Below are 20948 nucleotides of genomic sequence, written 5' to 3' on the forward strand. Positions count from 1 at the left end.
TCTCTGGATGGCACCAGAAGCCATTTACCAGCACTGAACACCTCCCTGCAAACTCCTGCACCGTGGTTCAGGAGATGTTCTGTTGCCTGTCTCCAGGAGAGACTCCTTTATGACAAAGAAGGAGGATGGGAATGAGCCTGTAATCCTAATTCTTGTCACTCTCTGATTATAAAATGTTCTTGCTAGATTTTGAGGTGTGTTGGCTGAAAGATAATGTGTCAGTAATGCATTTATGTAGACACATGCATGCCTATATCTAGCGAAAATATTAGTGAATATATATGTAAATTTACATATATAATACACACAGCTGCATATTGAAGCCTGCTCAGAGTTAAAGAATGGTAGTAATAGGCTTATGTATTATGTCTCTTACTGGTCGTATTGTTGTTGAACCCTAGATGGAGTGGATTGAGTTCCATCAGTGCAGCCAAGGTGCCAGGAGCGGACTACTGCTTCGCTGCCGGTGTGGACAAACCATTTTTCATGCCTACGGAGCTCTGCAGGGCTGTCCTCAGGGGGCTGGCCTTGGGGCAGATGAGGGGGGCATCCAGGTGAAGCTCGGTACCCATCCCTTCTGCCAGAGCAAACCGTGTTGGCCTTCTTAACATATGTGCATTCCATAGAAGATTGTGGTTGAAAGGCATGGCTGTAAGCTGTTAATGTCTTTCCAGCATTTTGCAGAAGCATTCTGCCTAGCATGTAGATTTCTCCTTCATTCTCATGGTTTTCAATCGCTCTTATTTGTCTACTTATCATGGGCAAGACAGTGTCCTAGAATGCTTTGGGGTAAGCAAGATGGGTAAACACAAGTCCCTGTCCCCTTAGAAAAAAGCCTTAAATAAAAATGGCTGTTGGGAAGAAGCCACGATGGCATTGCCAACACCATGGTAGACTGGAAAGGACAACCACCGTGCCGTGAGCCAGACCCCTGTCGGTGGTCCGGGAGGCTGCCTGAGGCATCAGCAGCGGGGTGTGTGTGACCTGAGGAGCTGGGTGTTCCCAAGAGAAGGGTTAGAGAGCAGTACAGCGTGTGGTATTCCTAGGCAGGAACGCTGCTGGATAGCTGTGTATTGAACTTTAATTTCAGAAAGCTTTACCAGATTATTCTATTGTGGGCCCTTGTTTCTTCCAAATACAGTCAGTTGAGAGTGGTTTGGCACATCCCTTCAGAGGCTGAGCCCTGAGGCAGAGGGCCCAGGCTCCTACTGACTGCCACACTTGACCTCTCTCCGCTCCGAAAGGCATCTGCTGTTTATTCCCAGGGCTTCCTGGGCAGAAGTGCCTGGCACACCCCACCCCTCAGCAAAGAGGAGCTCTGACGACCATGCTGGTAGATGTCCTGTCAGCAGATGAGTCCCTCCTAGGCGTTAACTGACCTCCTGCAGCTGGCTTCAGGACACACGTGGGCCTTCGAAGTAGAACCTACAAGCATATATCAGATACTGCGCAGAAATGGAATGGTTCATCGTGGTGGAAACACCGCTGCAGCGAAGCATCATCTTATTTTATAATCCCCCCATTCTACGGACTTTTGGAAGACCCCTCATGTGCGTGGATTTCACCAAATTTTGAACCAAAAAGAAATAGCCTTTAGATCCATATTTTACAAGCTTTTGAAGCCCTTAAAGCTTATTCTCTTTTATTGCTTCCTGTGAGATTTTCTTTTTAACTTTTCATTTTAAAGTTCTTCAAATTATACAGAAAGTATAAAGAAGGAATCCACGAGCATGCGTGGAGTTAACATTTTTGAACATTTTGCTATTTTGAAAATGGGAAGTGTTCTGTGCTTCCACAACAGGAGCCCCTGCCTAGAGAGAGGGTCACGGGGTGTGCTCGAGAGGAAGGGAAGGGAGAAGCCTGCCCGGATGCAAGAGTGGCTCTCCAGGCCCTGACAGACCCGCTGTTCGTGAACCTGGGACCCCGAGCCGAGACTCTGGGTGTGCTGAGGAAGCCCCACGCTTTAAAAAGGAAGCGAGGCTGCTGGCAGCAACCAACACTTGCATGCCACCTAGTCTGCTACCAACTGAACATTTACAACAGAAATCAGAAGTGAACCAAGGAGGTGACTGCAGGAGAGCGGCCCTTGGGAGGCCCAGGAGCCCCTTGAACTGTGTTCTGAGCACTGTGGCAGTGGCTCAGGGATGCACATGGGAAAACGTGTTGGCTGCTTCGCTTCCTGCTCTCCGCCTAACAGGCCAGGGCCCACGAGGCCTGGCCTCCGTTTCCTCAGCCGTGTCTCCTGTGGACAGTAGCAGAGCGAGCCGGTTTTGCGGTTTGTGGCAGCAGGCCCTCGGTGCTGACCAGTGCGTGTTTGGGCATGCGCTTGTTTGCTTCTTTTACTAAACCATCCTGCAGCCGTGGTCTGTTCCCTCGCTGTATGTAGAGGCTGGAGGCAAAGGCAGCAGCCCTGGGGAACGGCACAGAGAGCTGCGGCCCAGAATGTCTGCTCCTGTGAGCAAGTCTGCCACTGGCTGCATTTTAAAGAAAAGTCAATGGATCTGCTTCTCTTGTCTGTATTTGTAGAGCAAAGTGTTACTACTGGGGCCATGGGGTCCTGCTCTGGGCTGGAAATCAATTCCAGTCTTGTGCTGGGATCTTACCTTACAGGAACATGGGCTTTAAAAAATCTGACTTTAAAAGAAGTGATCAGTTATGGAGAAAAGAAGAAAGAAATGACCCGTCTAGCTTCAGGTCAGCCTGTCTGCTGTCTCCGTTTGCTGTGGGCTACCCGGCCTTTAGCTCGCTAGAGAAGGCTGCGAGGTTGGGAGCTTTTGCGTCTATTTTTATCCCACACAGTCCAGCCCTGGATCCAAACAAGATTGCTGGTTGTCCTCACAGAGCTCCAGTCCACACTCAGCTTTCAGCCGGGGAGTTGGCTGATCTGGATGAAACCCAGTGCCTCCCTTTTCCTTTATTGGGAACAAGAAAGGTGCTGTGGGGAGCAAACTAGGCAGGGTCATTCAGGCGAAGGTGACGGCAGATGGTGGCCGAGCCTCTGTGCCACTGTCAGGAGCAAGGGGAATGAGCCTCTGAGAACACAGCTGCTCAGTGCCAGTGCCAGGGCCAGAGCAGGCAGGCCGGACAGGACAGGGGGCAAGGACATTCCCAGCCGGACACGGATGTAAGTATGAGCAGTCCCCAGGGTCCTGGGCAGTTGGCACATCAACCCTTCAGAATTCAAGGGAGGCTATTTCAGTGAAATTCTAAAGAGTTGAAGCATGAATCTGGACAGTGATGGAATGGATGACATCATCGGTCAAGAATCCCCCTTGGATATGGAGGGGAATTATAAAAAGGTAAGGGGGGAGCTCTTTTGTTTAGCAACAATTGGACCATTTTTCTAACTGGGAGAGAGATCCCTCTTGAGGAGCAGCCAAATTCCATGCTCTGTGGCTATTGCCATACAACAGCCAGGAAAACTAAGTGCACAGAACCAAATGCATTGAGCTAGGAGAGCTGTTCTTGCTGTTTTTCCTTGCTTATATTCATTAATATATTAGAACAGGAACAAAAAACGCATGTTGTTATTGTGCAGTTGAACATCGGTGCTGTGCAACACCGTGCTAGGCAGTCTCTATATAAGGAAGTTTTTACACTGTTGGTGTGTCTGGACAGTTCCCCTGTCATAAATCATGAGCAGAATGTTGAACGTGGCTTTGCAAGTTTGATTCTCTAAATAATGAGAAGTATCAAGTTCTACTGAAAACAATTTGTTGAGTTTTTAAAATCAGTATTGCGGCTTTAGTTCTTTGCTTGTCTTTTACAGTTGATAAATATATTTTGGGCATGTTTTATATGGTAATTGGTAATAACAGGCCTAGCTAAAAATAGCGTTAGTTCCATGGGTGAGGTCATGACATCAAAGTACAAGTGCATGCTTGTCTGTCCACAGAAAGCTAAACACACCCTGTGTCCTTGCCCCCATATTATTCGCCAGAAGTCAAGTGTAGTTCACAGTACACAGACCTGGAAAGGAAGACTTCTTCCCCTTAGAGGCAAATATTAGTTAAAAGATTATCTGCTAAAGCAGTATACTTGCTGCTGAATCTTGGTATGGTCAAATATATCATTAATATTTTTCCCAATGTGAGATGCAGAAATAACCTATCATGATAGATCTTTAAGAATAATAATGTTAAATATGGCAGTTTCTTTCTTATATCTCATCGTATACTGGGGGGGCTTTTTGATTATATAATTAATCCTTTTTTGTATAATATTAAGTCTTTGGGGGAGGAGGAAGGTGTATTTGTTTATTTACTTGGAAGTAACAGAGCGAGAGAGCTTCCATCCACTGGTTCACTCCCCAGGTGGCCACAGCAATCATTACAGGTCAGGCCGAAGCCAGGAGTCAGGAGCGTTATCTTGGTCCACATGGGTAGCAGGGGCATCTTCTGATGCTTTTGCCAAGCCATTAAGAGGGAGCTGGATTGAAAGGCAAGCAGCCAGGACTCAAACTAGCACCCATACGGTCTGCCAGCTTCGAAGGAGGCACCTTTACACGCTACACCATGACAGCCTCTGTCGTTTGTTTGTTACAGTCGGTCACCATGGTTTAAATTCTTTTCCCAGAAACTGAGACTTAAATACATAAAGGAGGTTTCAGTGGCCTGTCATGTCAGCCCTTGTGGTCCCTAAGAAGGGGAAGAGTACTCAAGGTGATAAGTTGGTGGAGTTGTGAAACCCGGATAATTACCTTTCCGTTGGCCCCTCTTGCAAAAAGCAGGTGTGCAACAAATCACTTGGGTGCTGTACCATCCGAGCCATATCAGTTACCCAACCCTGCAGGACAAATGTGCAGGCCTCTCAATTCCTGTTTCCAGTGCCAAAGAACCCAGCACGGTTTTGTCAGGCCATGTCTTGGGTAGAAAAGTGAAGGTTGTTGGCATTGAGGACAAAATGAATGACACACCAGTGAGAATGCTTTTCAGTGGTGAGCACTGTAGTTTTCTCCTGCTTAGAAACTGGGAGAAGCCAGATGCTTGGAATAAGTGAGAGATGATACCCTGCAACCTGAGAAGGGCTGACCGAGGCTGTAGGGCTGCAGAGCTTCAGGGGCTTTGAAACATCAACAACAAAACAGAGTTGCATTGTGCAGCCCATTATCTGAGGATGTGGTTTCAGGAGAACTAACCTCTGATAGGTTTGTAGGGAGAAAACAAAACCAGGATCAACATTCCTGCCGTGTGGAGTGCCCAGAGAAAGCAGCCCTGTTCTGGGCCTGAGCCGAGGGCTGCTCCCCTGCCTTCTCAGCCTGGAAACCACCTTTGCCAGGCGAAATGCTTTCAAATGTACATGTTATGCTCGCCAGGAAGGCTTCATGTGCTTACCAAAAAAAAAAAAAACCCCACAGCCCACAATTTAATTTCATAAACAGCTTCTAATGAAACAAGACAGTATGTGTTTTTTTATTAAGTATGAGAAAACATGAAAATCACTAATTAGTATCTTCCTAATTAGACTCCTAATCTTTCTCTAATTATAATCTTCCTTTTCTAAATTTTTGTCTAATGGTTTTCCTGTCTTGATCAGCTAAAAATTGAAAGGAGATGTGGAGCAGCGTCTGCTGCTGAGTCTGACCCCAGGTCCAGCTGAGTCTGACCCCAGGTCCAGCAGTGGAATGTACACGTATTTAACTTAGAAACACGGGCCTGTTGAACAGACTTGAGTTTTATCCAGGAACAATACTCATTTACCCCTGTGAAATGGTGTTATGTATGTATGAAACAAACACAAAGACTTTTAAGGATGAGATATTTAGATATAAATAACAACAGAAAGTTCTGATAATCTCCTCTTTCATATTCTGTGCCAGACTCATCCCACTTTGAGCTCCCTTGTCAGAAACAACTGGAAATGTGGCATGCCCTTGCCTAGGTGCCGTGGAATTCCCTCAGCTAGTCGCACTAATAAATACCACATCCGTACTGGGATTATTTTGCAGGGTTGTTTTGAAGTCAGACAAACAGCCTTCAGGGGAAAGGTCACTTTCCGAGGACTAAAATTAGATTCCACCAAGGCAGAGGCAGGGGAAGACGATGCATGTGCTCCTTGTCCTCCGGGAAGTTTCGAGTTGTGAGGCAGAGCTTTCATTAAGGACCTCTGGCTTATTCAATAATATTGGGGAAACTGCTCAACCAAAAACAAGCCCGGGGTGTGGGAAACATCCGAGGTGTGTGTTCAAGCCACTGTCCCCCTTCTACAAGGCGTTTCCGACCCGCCGACAAACACCCACACTCCACACCGTCTCCAGGACCACGGCCATGGGCAGCAGCATGAGAGTTCACCTCCGGATCATCTCCGCTCTCCCTTCCCCAAGAGCAGCACCTGCTCCTGACCAAATGCACAGCCCAGGACCCGAAAGGGCACTGAGCTTCCCCTCCAGGGGACCGCAGGCCACGCGAGGAGGTGCCACAACCTGCAGGCTGTGCAGAAGGGGTACCTCCTACAAGAAAGTTCAAACAGTTCACATGGACCTCTAGAATTTGCTAATAGAGCTATAAAGAAGAAAGCAAGAAAATGTAATGCAGAACCTGGCAAACAAATGTGCTAGAGCAGAGGAAGTGCAGGGAAGCTGCTTTTGCTTGGGTTTCCAGGGAGCTGCGGGCCGTTTGGAGGTGAGGCCCAGGGACCCAGCAAGCCTGGGCGCCACTTTGTTCCTCCAAGGTTCTGTCTCTGGTGGTGTGCGTCCAATTATGGTGAAAGATTAGGGAGGACCCTGTGAGAAATTGAAAAGGCTGCAAGGAACAATATTTAAAGTGAAGCCGCAGCTGCGCCTCATGTTTTTTTAAAAGGTGAATGGGAGTGGCTGCTTGAGATAAACTGCAATAAACAGGAGTGCAGAATGCCAGCTGCCACTCCACACAGGCGCTCTGCCCGCCCCGCAGGACTGCTGAGGAACAGCAGCCGTCAGCCCCCATTAACCCTGCCACCCTGCCGTGCTCCTGTCTGTGAGGCCCAGTGTGCTGGGAAGCCACGTGGGGCTCAGAGCCTGGGCCTCCGCCACCCGGGGAGGGGGCAGGAGCAGCTCTGCTTTCCGTAGCGGGCATTGGTCTGGGGGTGCTCGGAGGCTCAGAGGCCATAGCGGGCAGGCAGTCTCCTGTCTTCTGCTTCAGGTTTCGTCACCCTGTGGGCAACCATGAGGACACAGTCAGGGACCATGGGGGTCATTGTGGGTCCCCGGGTGCTCCAGCACAGTGCTGTGTATTCTGGGCTCATTTGCACACCCACAGGCACACACACACGCATGCCCTCCCTTTGGGAAATCAGGTTACCCCTCTCCTGTCCTCATACCCCTTCCTTAAGTTCCCAGCTCATTGTCACTTTTGTGTATATCGCTGCCTTTTTCCTTCAAGTCAAATACATAAGAACTGTCATTTAAATCGTACTCTGATGGTTTTTATAGTATTTCCATGAAGTTGTATGAACTGTCATTGAATTCCAGAAAGTCGTGCCCCATTTGCTAATGAGCAGTCACTCCCAGACCTTATGCCTCTTAACTTCTGATGACCAGTAATTTATTCACTGTCATTATAGAGTTGCCTGTTCCAGGCATTTTTAGCTCATATTTCATCCTTTTCTCTATCTTTAGCACCACCCTACACACACACACACACACACACACACACACACACACACCTTTTAGTAGTCATCACAGCTACTGTTTGATGAGCTGCCCCTCTGTGCCAGGCACTTTGCCAAGCAATCCCATATAGTATCCTATTTAATCATTGACACAACCCATGAGGTGTTATGGTCCCTTTTTTCGGAAGGGGAAACTGGGGCTCAAAGCATTTTAGCAGCTTGCACAGGTTAACTTGGGGCTTCTCAACTCGCAAGTCCCTTCTCTGTCATCTAGCCTGCCTCTTGGTCGCGTGCCTGTGTCAGCTCTTCCAGGTCCTAAGCCTGGCCTGAGCATGAGGTGGGCTGAGGCAGTTGTTGGGACTGCTCTGTCCCGACTGTTGTGTTCAGCTCTGATGCTAAATGGCCCTACTGGACTTACAACCTTCCACAATGGCGCCATTGAAAACAGAGCTGGCACATAACGCCGTCCTGTGTTCGAAAGCTGTCTCTGTGGGCAGAGAGCTAGATGGCGCTCAGGAGAAGCCCAAAGTTTGTTTTTGGATAGTCTTGCTTTGGGGGAAGAAAACCCATTTAGTTTGCAAGTGTGTTTCAAGGATTTAATGCTGAAACGTTGTCTTTATGGACGACGCCTTGGGCTCCCTCCCCTTTCAGCAAAGTCCCATTGCACGTGGCTCCCGAACTTGAGCCTCAGGATGTTGGAGCCTTCAGGCTGTGCGCAGCAGCGTTTCTGCCCACCTGCCTCTGTACTGCTTCCCTGCAGCTCAAGGAGGAGGTTGCAGTTGACACTGAGTGAAACCATCCTCAGCGTCAGACTGACTGGAGATGAACATCTCTGCTGGACTGGCGTCCCAGCCAATTCTCAAGTAACACAGGCACGAACAGGCCCCTGGGCCCTGACACCTTGAGCCTTAGGTACTGAGGCCAGCTGTCTGTTGAGTACTGATTGGTCCCGAGCGAGTTTACAGCCGAAGGCCCCAGCAGGACCCGTCAGCCCGACGTGACACCTTGCTTAGTAGGCAGGTGCAAGGAGGCAAAGGTAAGTTGTAGTAGCATTCCAGGAAACCTGTAGTTGTTGATTTATTGTGACCTTTTCAAAATGTTAAGTGTGTCTGAAATGGAAAATAACAGAGATACAAAATGAGAATAAGGTGTGCAGGCTTAACATCCATTCAGTGATACAGTGGGAAAACACAAAGCTGTTTGCTTTCCACTGATAATGAAAAAGCAGTTGCCAGGGAATCTAACAGGACAACAAAATTTGAAATAGTCTGCATGCTACAAGTGTTTGTGCTCTTGACATGCAGAAACGTAAAATTTCTTACAGAGCGCTTTTCCTGTTTTCATCTTGTAGGAAATCCGTGTTTGCGCTCAATTGAGAAGATAATGAACAATCACCATCAGAATATTCATTTTATCTTTGCTTTTTTATTTGAAAGAAAACTTGTACCCTTTTTCTTGAGCAAGTAGGTTCTGTGCTTCTGGTTCATAATGTTTAAAAGCTCCAGCCTCCGCCCACGGGAGGAGTACGTCTCCACAGGGAGCTCCCGAATCCCGATGGCATTCCCTGGTGCATGTTGCTAATGGTACTCATGCTGGATGTCGCTAGGCAATAGAGCGTGTTGGAGCAAGGGAATCATTAATTGCTTCAACACAGGCGTCCTGGTGAGGCTGTACAGAGGCCAGAAGGCTACAAATATAATGCACTTGGCTGCAGAGGCTGGCCATGCCCCGTGGAACAGATGTGCACTCAGTGGAAGAAGCACCCGTTCCGTCCAGTTGTTTACAAAGCTGGGCCTGCACCAGCCAACGCAGCAGCGCCTCAAGGCAGCTACAGCTGAACACTTGCGAGAAGTGCACATCCCCAGCTCCGCCCCCGACTCTTACTAGAAGTGCCCGGTGGATTCTTTCCTCAACTTAGTAGAGAAGTAAGAAGCCAGGAATCTGTTGCAGACAGAAAAGTTTATTTGTGAAGGGACCAGGTGAGCAGGAAGGGAGAGGGAAGGGAAACACCTCCCAAGAGAAAGCTGGGAAGTGGGGTGCCTCGAAAGGGGAGGGAGAGACACCGAAGGTTTGAGGAAGGGTCTTGGGATTTTAAGCATTCCCTGACCCCTGCTTGTTTTGCGTGGGGAACCTACAGGTAAGATGTTTCCCATTGGTGGTCTCTTAATCAGTTAGGAAATGGGTGGCAGTGCTGGTGCCGCCCACCTGAAGGTGTAGCCAGGACCTCAGCAGGCCTGGAAGGTCTCACTGACCTCTGTGCATGTCCAAGCTTTCCAGGGGATTATCACACACAGTCAAGCCTGAGTGAGAACGACTGGCCTCAGGAAGTGTGTGAGAGACCGTCCTCTGCGTCTGTGTGTGTGTGCGTGTGTTTCTCCGCTTGGCATCCACTTGCGAGGAGCTAGGGGATTCATCAGTGCCCCAGCCTTAGCAAGTTTTCCTCAGCGGCAAGTTGTCTTCTCACGTGAGGCCAGCACAGCTGTCCCTTGGGATCCCCCTGCAGAAACCGAGATCTGTGGGTACCCAAGGCCTTTCCTGAAATGCGGGAGCATTTGTATTTTGCATGTAAGCTACGTGCGGTCTGCCAGGTGATTCTTATAAGTCATCCTTAGATTACTTGTGATACCTAATGCAATGCTGATGCTATGGGAGCAGTTGTTAGACTGCTCTGTGTGTGAAATACTGGCAAGAAGAAGGTTGTATGTATTTAGCACAGGTATATTCTTTGTGTTTGCAATCCACAGCGGTACATCCATGGATGTGGCTAACTGCATTTGCTTCAGGTGCAGAAAGAGCAGTTAAAGTGTGAAGGTTCCAACCTTAGAGAGCACCTTCTACATACCTTCTACCTGTGGCGAGTCTCTGGCCTTGCCTTGGAATCTGAATAAAATCCTCAGGTCTTTACCTGTACCCTGACGTCAGAAACACACTGGACTAGTACAGGTTAGCCATGTAGAAAGAACCCCAGAAAAGTTATCCGTAGGGTTACTGGAGGATCGGGTGCTGGGACAGCATTATGAAATAGCTAACTCCAGCCGTGAACACATCCATTCCAGTTCCCATAGTGAGCCCGTAGAGCAGGAAACAAAGGGAGCCAGGGAGAAGGTGAAATTCACTCCAGGCTAGAAATGGGAAGGAGGCAATGTGGGGTAAGCTTCCTCCCTCCCACTCCAGTTCTCACCAGCGGACCCCATCTGGGCCCAGCCAGTCCTCCCTGCTGCAAATCTTAGGCCTGTGTTTCCTCCCTCAGCACCTCTGTGCCATGCTCATCCCCAGGACCCTGTAATTCTCTAGGCAGAATTTCCTGACATGTATTCATCCTTAGTGTCAGGAACCCTTCCTGTTGGTCCGGAAGGTTCTTTCTGGCTGTGTGCGGCTGGCTCATCCTCCAAGCAGCAGACAGAAGGAAGCAGCGGTTTGCTGTGTCCTGATGTCCAGATGGTTTGAAGTTGAGGATGTTATTTACTAAATTGTGTTCCTGAGAACCCAATAGGCCTTACAGATACTCTCACAGGAATACAGCTGGTCCACCAAATGACTCTTAGTAATGCAGACCAGTGCCTATAAGGTGTTACAAGTTGGGTCCCCACAATGCAGCTAGCCAGGTGAACTGGCCCAGAGGCAGGACACGAAGGACTGAATGGGGTTCTAGAAACAGTATGGAAAGGACATATTCAACTTGGAGATAAATGAATCCTACCAGAGCCCTTTTTGGCTGTCTTCCTCTTGCTGTCTTCCCAAGTGCCCCCTCCTTGTTTGTTGGCCTGGTTGGAAGAACCACGGCAGCACAGTGGCGCCCTGGGGGAGGCTGAGCTTTGGCCAGCAGAGTCTCCAGGCATTCCGTGGGCTTTGTTCTAGGATCCTGGCAGCTGGGCACCCTGGGAAGCCATTGTGAGCCTTATCTGCTCAGGCACAGGGGGTGGCAGTAGAGAATTCAGCCTTGCTGGGAGAAAATCTGCCTAGAGCTACATAATGGTGAGTTTCTAAGCAAGTGGTTACTCTGCGTAGGGATAGGCTGCCCTTTAGGGTCTGCTAGCGATACCAGTTTCAGATATTTTCTTCTGTTTATGAGGCTGTCGTCTGCTAAGGCAATTTTAGGATGGATGGGGCTTTGGCAACCATGTAAGCACGGAACAGTGTTGTTCTTAATTCAGCCTCCCCTTTTTCCTACACACTTCCTTCTCCTTACTCCAGCATTTCTAGGCTTTGTGAGGCTGGGAGACATAATTGCTCAGCAGGTATAATTCTTCTGAGGACAAAAAGCCTTGAAAACTACACACACACACACACACACACACACTCACTCACTCACTACACATGTTGGCAACTGAAAGAAAATCAGGTCCCAATTGCTGAATTTTCAGGAAAAAAAAAAAAAAAACCTGTATTTTACTCATGAGTTGAATCCTAGTTATTTTAAGTCACGGAATCACATGAGTTCCAAAGTGAAAATTGAAGTATGGAAACGAGGAGCATGGCTGTGACGTAGGAAGCTGAGTGCGCTGTAAGTATGTATGGCTGCGCTGGACCTGTGATGGGCTTGCGTGCCAGTCAGGTGTTTTTCTTCTCTTCTGAGAAAGCACCACATCCACCTCCGGGAGGAGGAAATCTGTAACTCTCCAGTCTCCCAGATGTCCGCAGTAGGATGGGCAACATTGCTGTTAGCCTGAACACCTGCCTGTTCACGACGACAGAGCAGTTAAGGCTACAGCCACAAGCATGAGCTTGAACCCCTTGAGCCCTACTTCTGCACCTGACAGGGTGACTTTTCATTACCCTCAGTTTCCTCATCTTTAAGGCATAAATGCTTGGAGTATTCACCATGTACCACAGACTTACAACGCCATGGGCCAAGCCCAGTTGCTAAGCAATTTAAATTCACCTATCCTGCATCCAGTGAGATCCTTTATGTCTGGTTTAGGAAGAACTTTCAGGCATGAAAGTCATCAGGAACTTGTCAGAGGAAGCAACCTATGAACTCTACAACAAAAACTCAACAGGGAAAATACCTGCAATCCCAGATTTTTTAAATTCTTAGGCCTTCATAGACAAATAAGCCAAGTTCAGAAGAAATAATCTAGGAAAAGCAAAGCACAGAAATTAAAGATTTAAATGTTTACGTCACTGGCAAATCTAAAAAAATTAAAATAAAAGGGTACTACTTTGTTCCTGTCAATCTAAAAACAAGAGCATTTTTCAAGTGCTATGGGGAAATCAGCCTTTCACATTGCTGGGAGGTATGTGAATGGGAACAGATTTTCTCTAGAGCAATGTGACAAAATGTGTCAAGAGTCTCAACAAATGCTCCCACATGGCTGAGCCTGTAATTCCACTCCCAGGAACTTGTCCTGGGAAATAATCAGACATGTGGGCAGGGATTTATATGACGATACTAACTCCCCTGTGATTTTTAATTTGACACAACCCAAATGGCCAACCGTTGAGGGCAGCTCCAAAGGGTGGAATGGGATGCGATCACTAAATGGTAAACATTTTAAAAGAATACAAAGTGGCATTCGAGGTAATTATCAAAATATAGTAAAAGTATGATCTCAACTTTATAAAAAGGGAAAAAATGCACACAGCGGGTAGAAGTTAGGAGGTAAGACATGAAAGTATTAGCCATGATCTCTCTTTCCGTGGTGAAATTTGGGGTGATGTTTATATTTATACTTTTCTTGACTTGTTTGGAGGCACAGTAAAGCAGGGAGGCAGAGCAAAAAGGAAAGAATGTTTTATAAAACAGTTGCCTTTAAACTATTCATGAACTATCCAGATGTAAACAATTGTAATAAACATAAATAGAAATATTTCAATGCCTCCCCTTTGTGTGTAACTGGTGTGCACCAAGTGAATGGAGCAAGATCGCTGTAGACTCAAGGGTGTAGTCCCGCATTCACGCCCGGGATGGGCGTGTGTCCCACAGACAGCCTCTTCAGACCCCAGGCGTATGTTGGGCCAGCGTGTTGTTGAGCATTAGTCATCAACACTTCTGGTTTCCTGCTGATTTTTTACATTTGGATATTCAACAGTTTTGTGACTGTTGATGTCACTGGGTGAGAATCTCTTTTGCCTGTTAATATGGATTGAGAAATAGGTTTGCTGACTATTTGAAATGAATTTATTATACGTAAAGATGTCAGGCAACAGAGTTCTGGCTGGAACATCATGAGTGACAGCCCTGCATGTGTGGTTGCTTTTTCAGTTACCATTCCCTGCAGTGCAAGTGCAAGTGGTTCATGGTTGAATGGCATGCCTGCTTTCCTTTACAGGCTTAGGGTTACTCTCAAGGGTTTGTTTCTCTGCTAACTCCATAAACAATATGAAGTCAGATCACATCTTAAAAATCGGTATAAAAGCCATCTCTTGTTTTGTGGCTGTATTGCGCGTACACACACACACACAGTATCCCTCAATGTGACTCAGTTCCAATGGTACATGTGAGAATGAGAAATTAGTATGTGAATGGGTACTGTTGCTAAGTGTGAAAACTGGAAAAGATGCTTCTGGTGTTCAAGAGTGTTAGAGTAAAGGACAGCAGAAATGAACGCACTGTGAACTCTAAGCCTTCCTGCTATCTGCAGCTAAGTGGCTGGTGCTGGGGCCCGGGGCTGTGCCATTTTCAAGTCCTTAGGAGCTGATGGAGCTGGAGCTCAGGGACTACTCTCAGAGCTGCACCATGCTGTCCTTTATTGTATTCTGTGCTGTCCACAGCCACCTGTGGCTACTGAGCTCCTACAATGAGGAACTGAATTTTTCCTTTTCATTCATTAATTATTCAACTTCAATGCCGAGAGCTGTGTGAACAGTGGCCACCATGTAAGACCACAGCAGCCGTAACCAACTGTGCGCTTCACTCAGGAATCAAATAAAATCATTTCTCAGTTCATCATTGCAATTTCTATTCAGTGTGCTTATGTATTCTAACTGTGCTGTTTTTGTTTATTTACTTTGGAGACTTATTTGAAAAAGTTGCAAAGGGGGCATGAGGGAGGGAGGAAGACAGAGAGAGCTTCTCCCTGCTGGTTCACTACCCAAGTGGTGGCAACGGAGGGCTGACCTGAGTGACACCAAGACCCGGGAGCTTCATCCCTGCCTGCCATGTGGGTAATGGGAACCAAATACTGGGTCCTCTTCCCGGTAAACTAGCAGGGCGCTGGCTAGAAGTGAAACAACTGAAACTCGAACCAACACCTGTATAGGATCCCGGACTGAAAGACAACAAACAGCTTTACCTGTTATGCCACGATGCTGGCCTCAGTTGGTTTATTTTTGGCTAAGGAAACTACTATTAATCTAATCCCATGTTATTTAAAGTGTTTACAAGTTTAAGACGTAGAGTTTCTATGAGACTTTCAGGGACGCCAGGGATTGTAAACATATCCAAATGATCACAGTCTTGGACTTTTACCAAATCATTTCGCTGTGCCCGCTGACCTGAGCTCTCTACAGAATTTGAAACATTTGCTGTAATTAGAATTATCTAGGCCTTACTTCCGGGTTTCTCCCATTCTAAATCTGGTGAAATGAGTAGAACAACAGTCCCCAGCAAGACTATAAGCTTGGGAGGCAGGTGGTGTGTCTCTTTCCTGGGTCCTGTTTCAGCATGGTCTCGTGGCAACGGCCAGCACATAGAATTCTGGGGCGTGTCAGGCAAGTGCGTTTCTGTCTCAGCACAGAGAAAATGGCTTAAGGGGCATGTGAGGAAGATAGGGAAAGGCTGCAGTTGAGGTGCAAGTGCTTGCTCAAGGAGAAGGGCTTGGCCTTCAGGTGTTCACGCGGGCATATCCAGCAGATAAGAAGGAAGGTTACAGGGCTGAGCATTCTAGATCTGGTGAGAACCATTGAGTGCCTGGATTGGAGATCACAGTGGGCTCTGGAGCACTGAGATTGGAGCCAGAAGAGATTGGCTTTATTTCAGCATTAAATAATTCGCATCTTCTTATGCTGTGGCCCATTATTACTTTTTTTTTTTTTCTAATGTTACAATTCTAAGATCTGTAGCAAGTCAGGCTGCCTGTGGTTGTGACGGAACTGCCTTCTTATCAGCACTTTTTTTTCCTTGAAATTTTAGGCACAGAAAAATGAGAGAGAGTCTATCAGACAGAAGTTGGCACTCGGGAGCTTCTTTGATGATGGCCCAGGAATTTATACCAGCTGTAGCAAAAGTGGGAAGCCAAGCCTTTCCTCCCGGTGAGTGTTCTTTCAAGTTGATTTTCTGATATATACCTAATGGATTTTGTTATCTGACCACACGTCTAATAAAACATAGCCTTTAAATCCTTGAGTCCCTTTTCCCTCGTAATCCTGCCATCTTTGGGCATTAGAGTGGGCCTTCCCACTTTGATGTATTTTGTTGTTGTGACTGCTTTTGGCCCATTGCCCAGCTACTGGAGGTCAGATTTTTATATTTGGTATTTTTTTTCCTGGACACAGTACACATTTTGCACATGGATAGGCAATCAAGCCATGCTGCCAAGAAAGCTGATTGATGATTAGAGATGTGTGGCAGTCCACCAGATTTCCCATTAAGCAGTCGCAAAGCACCCAGAATCACCCCCTAGGTACATTTGATTGCAATGAATACTGGTAACTGAGAACTGTAATTCCCACTTCGATCATTCCAGGTTTATTACTGTTCTTCACTTGATGTCAGCCAAAAAGCCCAGGAACGGGATTACCGTTCTTACCCTGTCTTCCACGTGTGTGTTCTTTATCTTAACTCATTTCAGGACATCATTACTCCCTTGTCATCAGCAGTTTCAGGATATTCCAGGTCATGTGCATAGATTTTAATCCCAAATCATAATTTTTACCTAGAAGACAGGACTTCAAACCACAGTATCCTAAGTTTAACTTGTTTATGAATTATCTGGAGCTTTTGTTAAGTTGAAGATTCTAATTCTAGATCCAGGTTTAGCTCAAGAATCTGCACCTCTCTCTCTCTCTTCCTCTCTGTTAAACATTAATCTATTTGAAAGTCAGAATGACACACACAAAGAGAGAGAGAGACTATTTTCCATCTGCTGGTTCACTCCCAAAATGGCTGCAGTGGCCAGGGCTGAGTCAGCCCGGAGACAGGTGCCTGCTACTCCAGCCATGTGAATGGCAGTGGCCTAAGCCTTTGGGCTGCCTTCTGCTCCCTTCCCAGATCCATTAGAGAACTGGTTCGGAAGTGGGGCAGACGCTCATGGCAAGCTGGCAGCAGCTTACCTTGGTGTACCACTACACTGGCCCCAAGCTTCTGTATTTCTGACAGGCTCTCAGCATATGTCCTTGTTATTGTTTTATAGGCTGCTTAAATTAGTGAAGATATAGATAATTTGCAAGTTAGCACAAATATTGCAAGTGTGAAGCACATGTTGTTCTATTGAAGATGGTATTAAATGACTGGTTACTCGTCTCCTAATTCCTGCTGCACCCTGCCCAAATGCACACACACGAAACAACAACACCCCAGGCCTCCAAATGTTTCTTCGCAGGCTTCCTTGGAGCTAAGAGCAAATATATGCTGTGTGGATACTAGATACATTTACCACGAAAAGGCAGATGTCAGGAACAAATAATACTCATGTATTCATACAGCCATAGCTTGCTACCAGGTAGGCCTCTGCCTGGCAGAGACCTGGGGCCAGACATTTCCATGTTTATTTCTATTGGACTTTCACTAAACTTTAAGTCCAGTCCTTAGGGATTCATCTGGATTCACAACAATCACAGCCTCCCATCAATACGCCTATATCCAAAGCACTGTGGGCAAGTGAGCATGTCACAGGGCTGCCTTTTGGCCCTGGAGTGTCCAGGCACCTGTTCCCCGGCTGGTTGCTGGCCATGTTTTACTCATCCCCTTGCTGTCCCACCTGTTGCCCCATGCTGGAAAGGTAGCTTTGGTCTTTGAACCGGGAGCCCCTTTTGCTGCACTCAGTGGGCTGTGGCAGATGGAGCTCAGGCAGAGGGATCCTAGAGTCCTGAGGATCATCCCAGTCCGCCTCTAATGTAACAGTTTCAATCTTTCCATGCCCCACTTTCCACCATATGGTTTGGTCACAGCTCTCTAATATTCCCCAAAGTGCCAAATATCCTTCTTTGGAAGCAAAAGCCTCGTCTTTTCTATTCAGCAGTTTTATGTTTATGTGGTGCAAGTGGGAGATTTTGTTTTTAAAAACTAGTGATAAACATATACGTGGTATATGTGGGAGGGTTTTAAAATTGCACAGGATTGACTTAGATTTAAGGGTATGTTGTGAAATATCTAAAGTGGAATGTAAAAAAAGTTTTAAATTTATTTTAATTTCCTCAACATAGTCATTGTGGTAAAATGTGCCTGTTAGATAATATTGCAAGCATGGACAACTAGTATTCCAATAGGAGTCCACACAGCAGTGTTGTTCAGGTATCATCAAAGTGAAGAAGCCGTATTTTGGAGAGACTCCCACAAGCTCTCTGGCTATTGGACACATTCCATCAACGCTGAAGCTTGGCACAATATCGAAAGTGAATTTTCTTTGTTGAGTTACTGACATGGTGATCACCGTGCTGAAGGTACTTGAACAGTTAAAGGTAATTAAGATACACAGATTGATAGTGATACCTCTATTTTTGTCAGAGAATATCAGAATCTAACAAGTGAATCACGTTAATCTCCATTCCTAGAGATGGTGGTCAAGGCTTAATTGGTAACTGATCTCACGTGCAATCACCTTTGGTGACTAAGGTCAACAAAAGAGTACCAGAATCCTGCTTTTAGAACACTGTAAACATGATCATTGAGTGAATCTTTTATGCAGAGTAAGATCTTAGCTGAAGCTTCAATGAGTTAGTGAAACACTTGTAAGAATTATGGTGACAGTTTTGCCTATGTTTTGCAATAAGTGTTTAATGTGCAAAAAAAATTGCATGAGAAATTAATTAAAAGATAAGTTTATTTTGGTACAAAGAAATCTGAAATTCTTATCTACCAGGAATCTTCGGAAAGTTCATGGAACAAGTATGGTCTTTAAAAAAATGCATAGATTTCAAAAAGGTATTTGCACCAAAATAAACTATCTTTTGATTACTGAAAACAAGAGGCATGAACAGAAATGCTTCCAGGCAATATTGTTGACAGAAGCAGAACCTGTAAGAGAATTCTGTGCTCATCTTCAGAAATATGGTTCAGTAAACTCAAGAGCATTGCTCCAAAAGTTCATGCAAAAAATACATATTATAAAAAACTGTATAAGAATTCCAAAGTTATTTTGGCAGCAAAATAAAATTACCTTTTGACTCTAGCTGTTTGACAAACTTCTTGAAGTATCCTCCAATAAGACAGCTGACAAAGCCCTGGACTAACAACGGGAAAAAGAAAGCAAGTCTAACTTCAGGACAAGCAATGAAATTTCTCAAGTAATCGCGTTTATTACATGACTCGCAATATCTGATCCTCAGTTTGTTTGACTCTAAATTGTGAAACAGCTACACGGGTAGAATAGAGTGTCTGTGAGAACTTTAAGCTAAATCTCCACATTCCGTAGTAGACAGTTCAATGGTCATTTGAAATAAAAATCAAGAAGATAAGCATTTTATTTAAAGAAATGCAGGTAAAGACTGGTGGAAATAGCCAAGGGAGCAAAAAGTCACTGCTTTCTGGAGCATGGTAAAAAGAAATGATTTCTTTATGTGACATGTAGAAAAAATCTCTATTTCTGTATAGATGACCATCTTTTCATCATTTATTGAATAGTCCATCTGTTAGTCACTAATATGATAGAGTGATATTGTGTATACAATCCGTTAATGGGAATGTGTTCTATTTTATTAGTCATTGTTTCTATCCTGTCACCAAAGCTAAAGCCAAGTGCTATGGCTTCATAGTAAGTCCTGATATCTGGACTGTCAAGTTCCTTTCCGCATTCTTTTTTTTCCAAAAGTGTACTGCTTGTTTGTATTTTTCTATCCCTCCACATAAATTTTAAATTGTCAAGTTCAACAAAGCACTCCCTGGGGATCTTGACTGGAATTGCATTGATTTTATAAACGAAACAGAAACAATTATATATTCATTATAGTAAGTTTTCTTATCCATGAATATAGTATGTCTATTTTTAGGTATTTCTGAATATTAAAGTGTTTTGTAATTATCCGTTAGAGTGCTGCACTTGTTTACTTCCCTCTAAGTACTTGATATTATTGTATGGATTTTGTTTGATAATTCTCTTACTAGTGTTTGCTGGTGAACAAAAATATCATGCTTGCACACTAGTCTGTCAGTCCTCTTTGTTACTGTTTCTATTACAAGTATTTCTTAGCTGGCCTGTTATTTCACATATAGTTGCCTGTTTATTCTTTGGAATTTCTGTAGATATTATCTACAAATAATGAAAACTTTATTTTTTCCTAGTCCCCATGCCTCTTAGCTGTTTGTTTCCTTGTTTTAGGATACATGCCCTAAAATAGCGATGTGAGTTGGGGTTTTTAGCTCATTTCTCTTGGTAAATGGAGTGCTGGTACTGTTTTCCCATGTAGGATGATTTTTAACTGTGTTTCTTAATAATTCTCTTTATGAAATTGATGGTAATACTTTCCCTTCATAGACATTTAAGTATGTCACATTCTTTTTCCCCATCTGTTGGGATGATTACATAATTTTAATCTATTAATATAATTCACTGCATTTACAGATTTTTCAAAATTTTGAATCATCTTCACATATCGAGTGTAAGCTAAGCCAGTTTGAAACTGTTACCTTCTTCCAAGCACTTTTGGATTTATTTATAATCTTTAGTCTAGATTGTCTAATTGTTAAATGTGTATTTGTGATTGGCATGAGTCTTACTATTTCCGTCTGGTTTTAGTGTAAGGATTATGCTTGCTGAAAAATGTATGAGGAACACTTGTTTCATAAACCTGCGATGATGTTTCTCACTTGGTGTTTCCTTCATACCCAGCTTTCATATCTGCTTCCATGTCTTAAGTACTCATAAGATTATACATTTTAGTTCATCATGAGTCAGTTGTGGAAAATTACATTTTCTAGGAATTGATTTTGTCAAAGTATTCAAAATTGTTGGCGTGATATTTTCTCATGTCATTGGAAGTATTCATTTTAATTATTTGAAATTTTTTCTTCTGATCTCTGTTTTACCCACATTTTTCCCCTGAATTTTTTGTTTTGTTTTCGTTGTTGTTTTTGCCTCTAAATGACTAAAAGTCGTTTGTTAACTATGGTTGGGTCTCCATTTTCTCCTCAGAGACTTTCCCTGACTACACTATTGAAAATAAACATCCACGTGCCGTCCCCTTCTCTCCCCATAGCCTGCTGTCCCTTTACTTCAGTTTATCACTGTAGTTCTTGCCACTACCTAACGTTGTTTATATGTGTT

At 45.1% G+C, this 20948-nt stretch overlaps 1 protein-coding gene across 10 annotated transcripts in view; it reads left to right on the forward strand.

The window, feature by feature from the left end:
* The window catches only part of SCHIP1 (schwannomin interacting protein 1), a 720286-nt gene that overhangs the window by 671494 nt on the left and 27844 nt on the right, over positions 1-20948 (forward strand). For 7 of the 10 annotated variants that reach the window (XM_058661488.1, XM_058661492.1, XM_058661489.1 and 4 more), the window contains one exon: positions 15662-15780. In XM_058661488.1, the coding sequence (XP_058517471.1) occupies positions 15662-15780 (119 nt within the window). Of the gene's footprint in view, positions 1-2846; positions 3300-11445; positions 11563-15661; positions 15785-20948 lie in introns of those variants that run through there. The other 3 variants (XM_058661494.1, XM_058661497.1, XM_058661498.1) reach the window with 3 other exon arrangements.

This window comes from Ochotona princeps, chromosome 3 (genome assembly GCF_030435755.1).
Source record: "Ochotona princeps isolate mOchPri1 chromosome 3, mOchPri1.hap1, whole genome shotgun sequence".
Lineage (NCBI taxonomy): Eukaryota > Metazoa > Chordata > Mammalia > Lagomorpha > Ochotonidae > Ochotona > Ochotona princeps.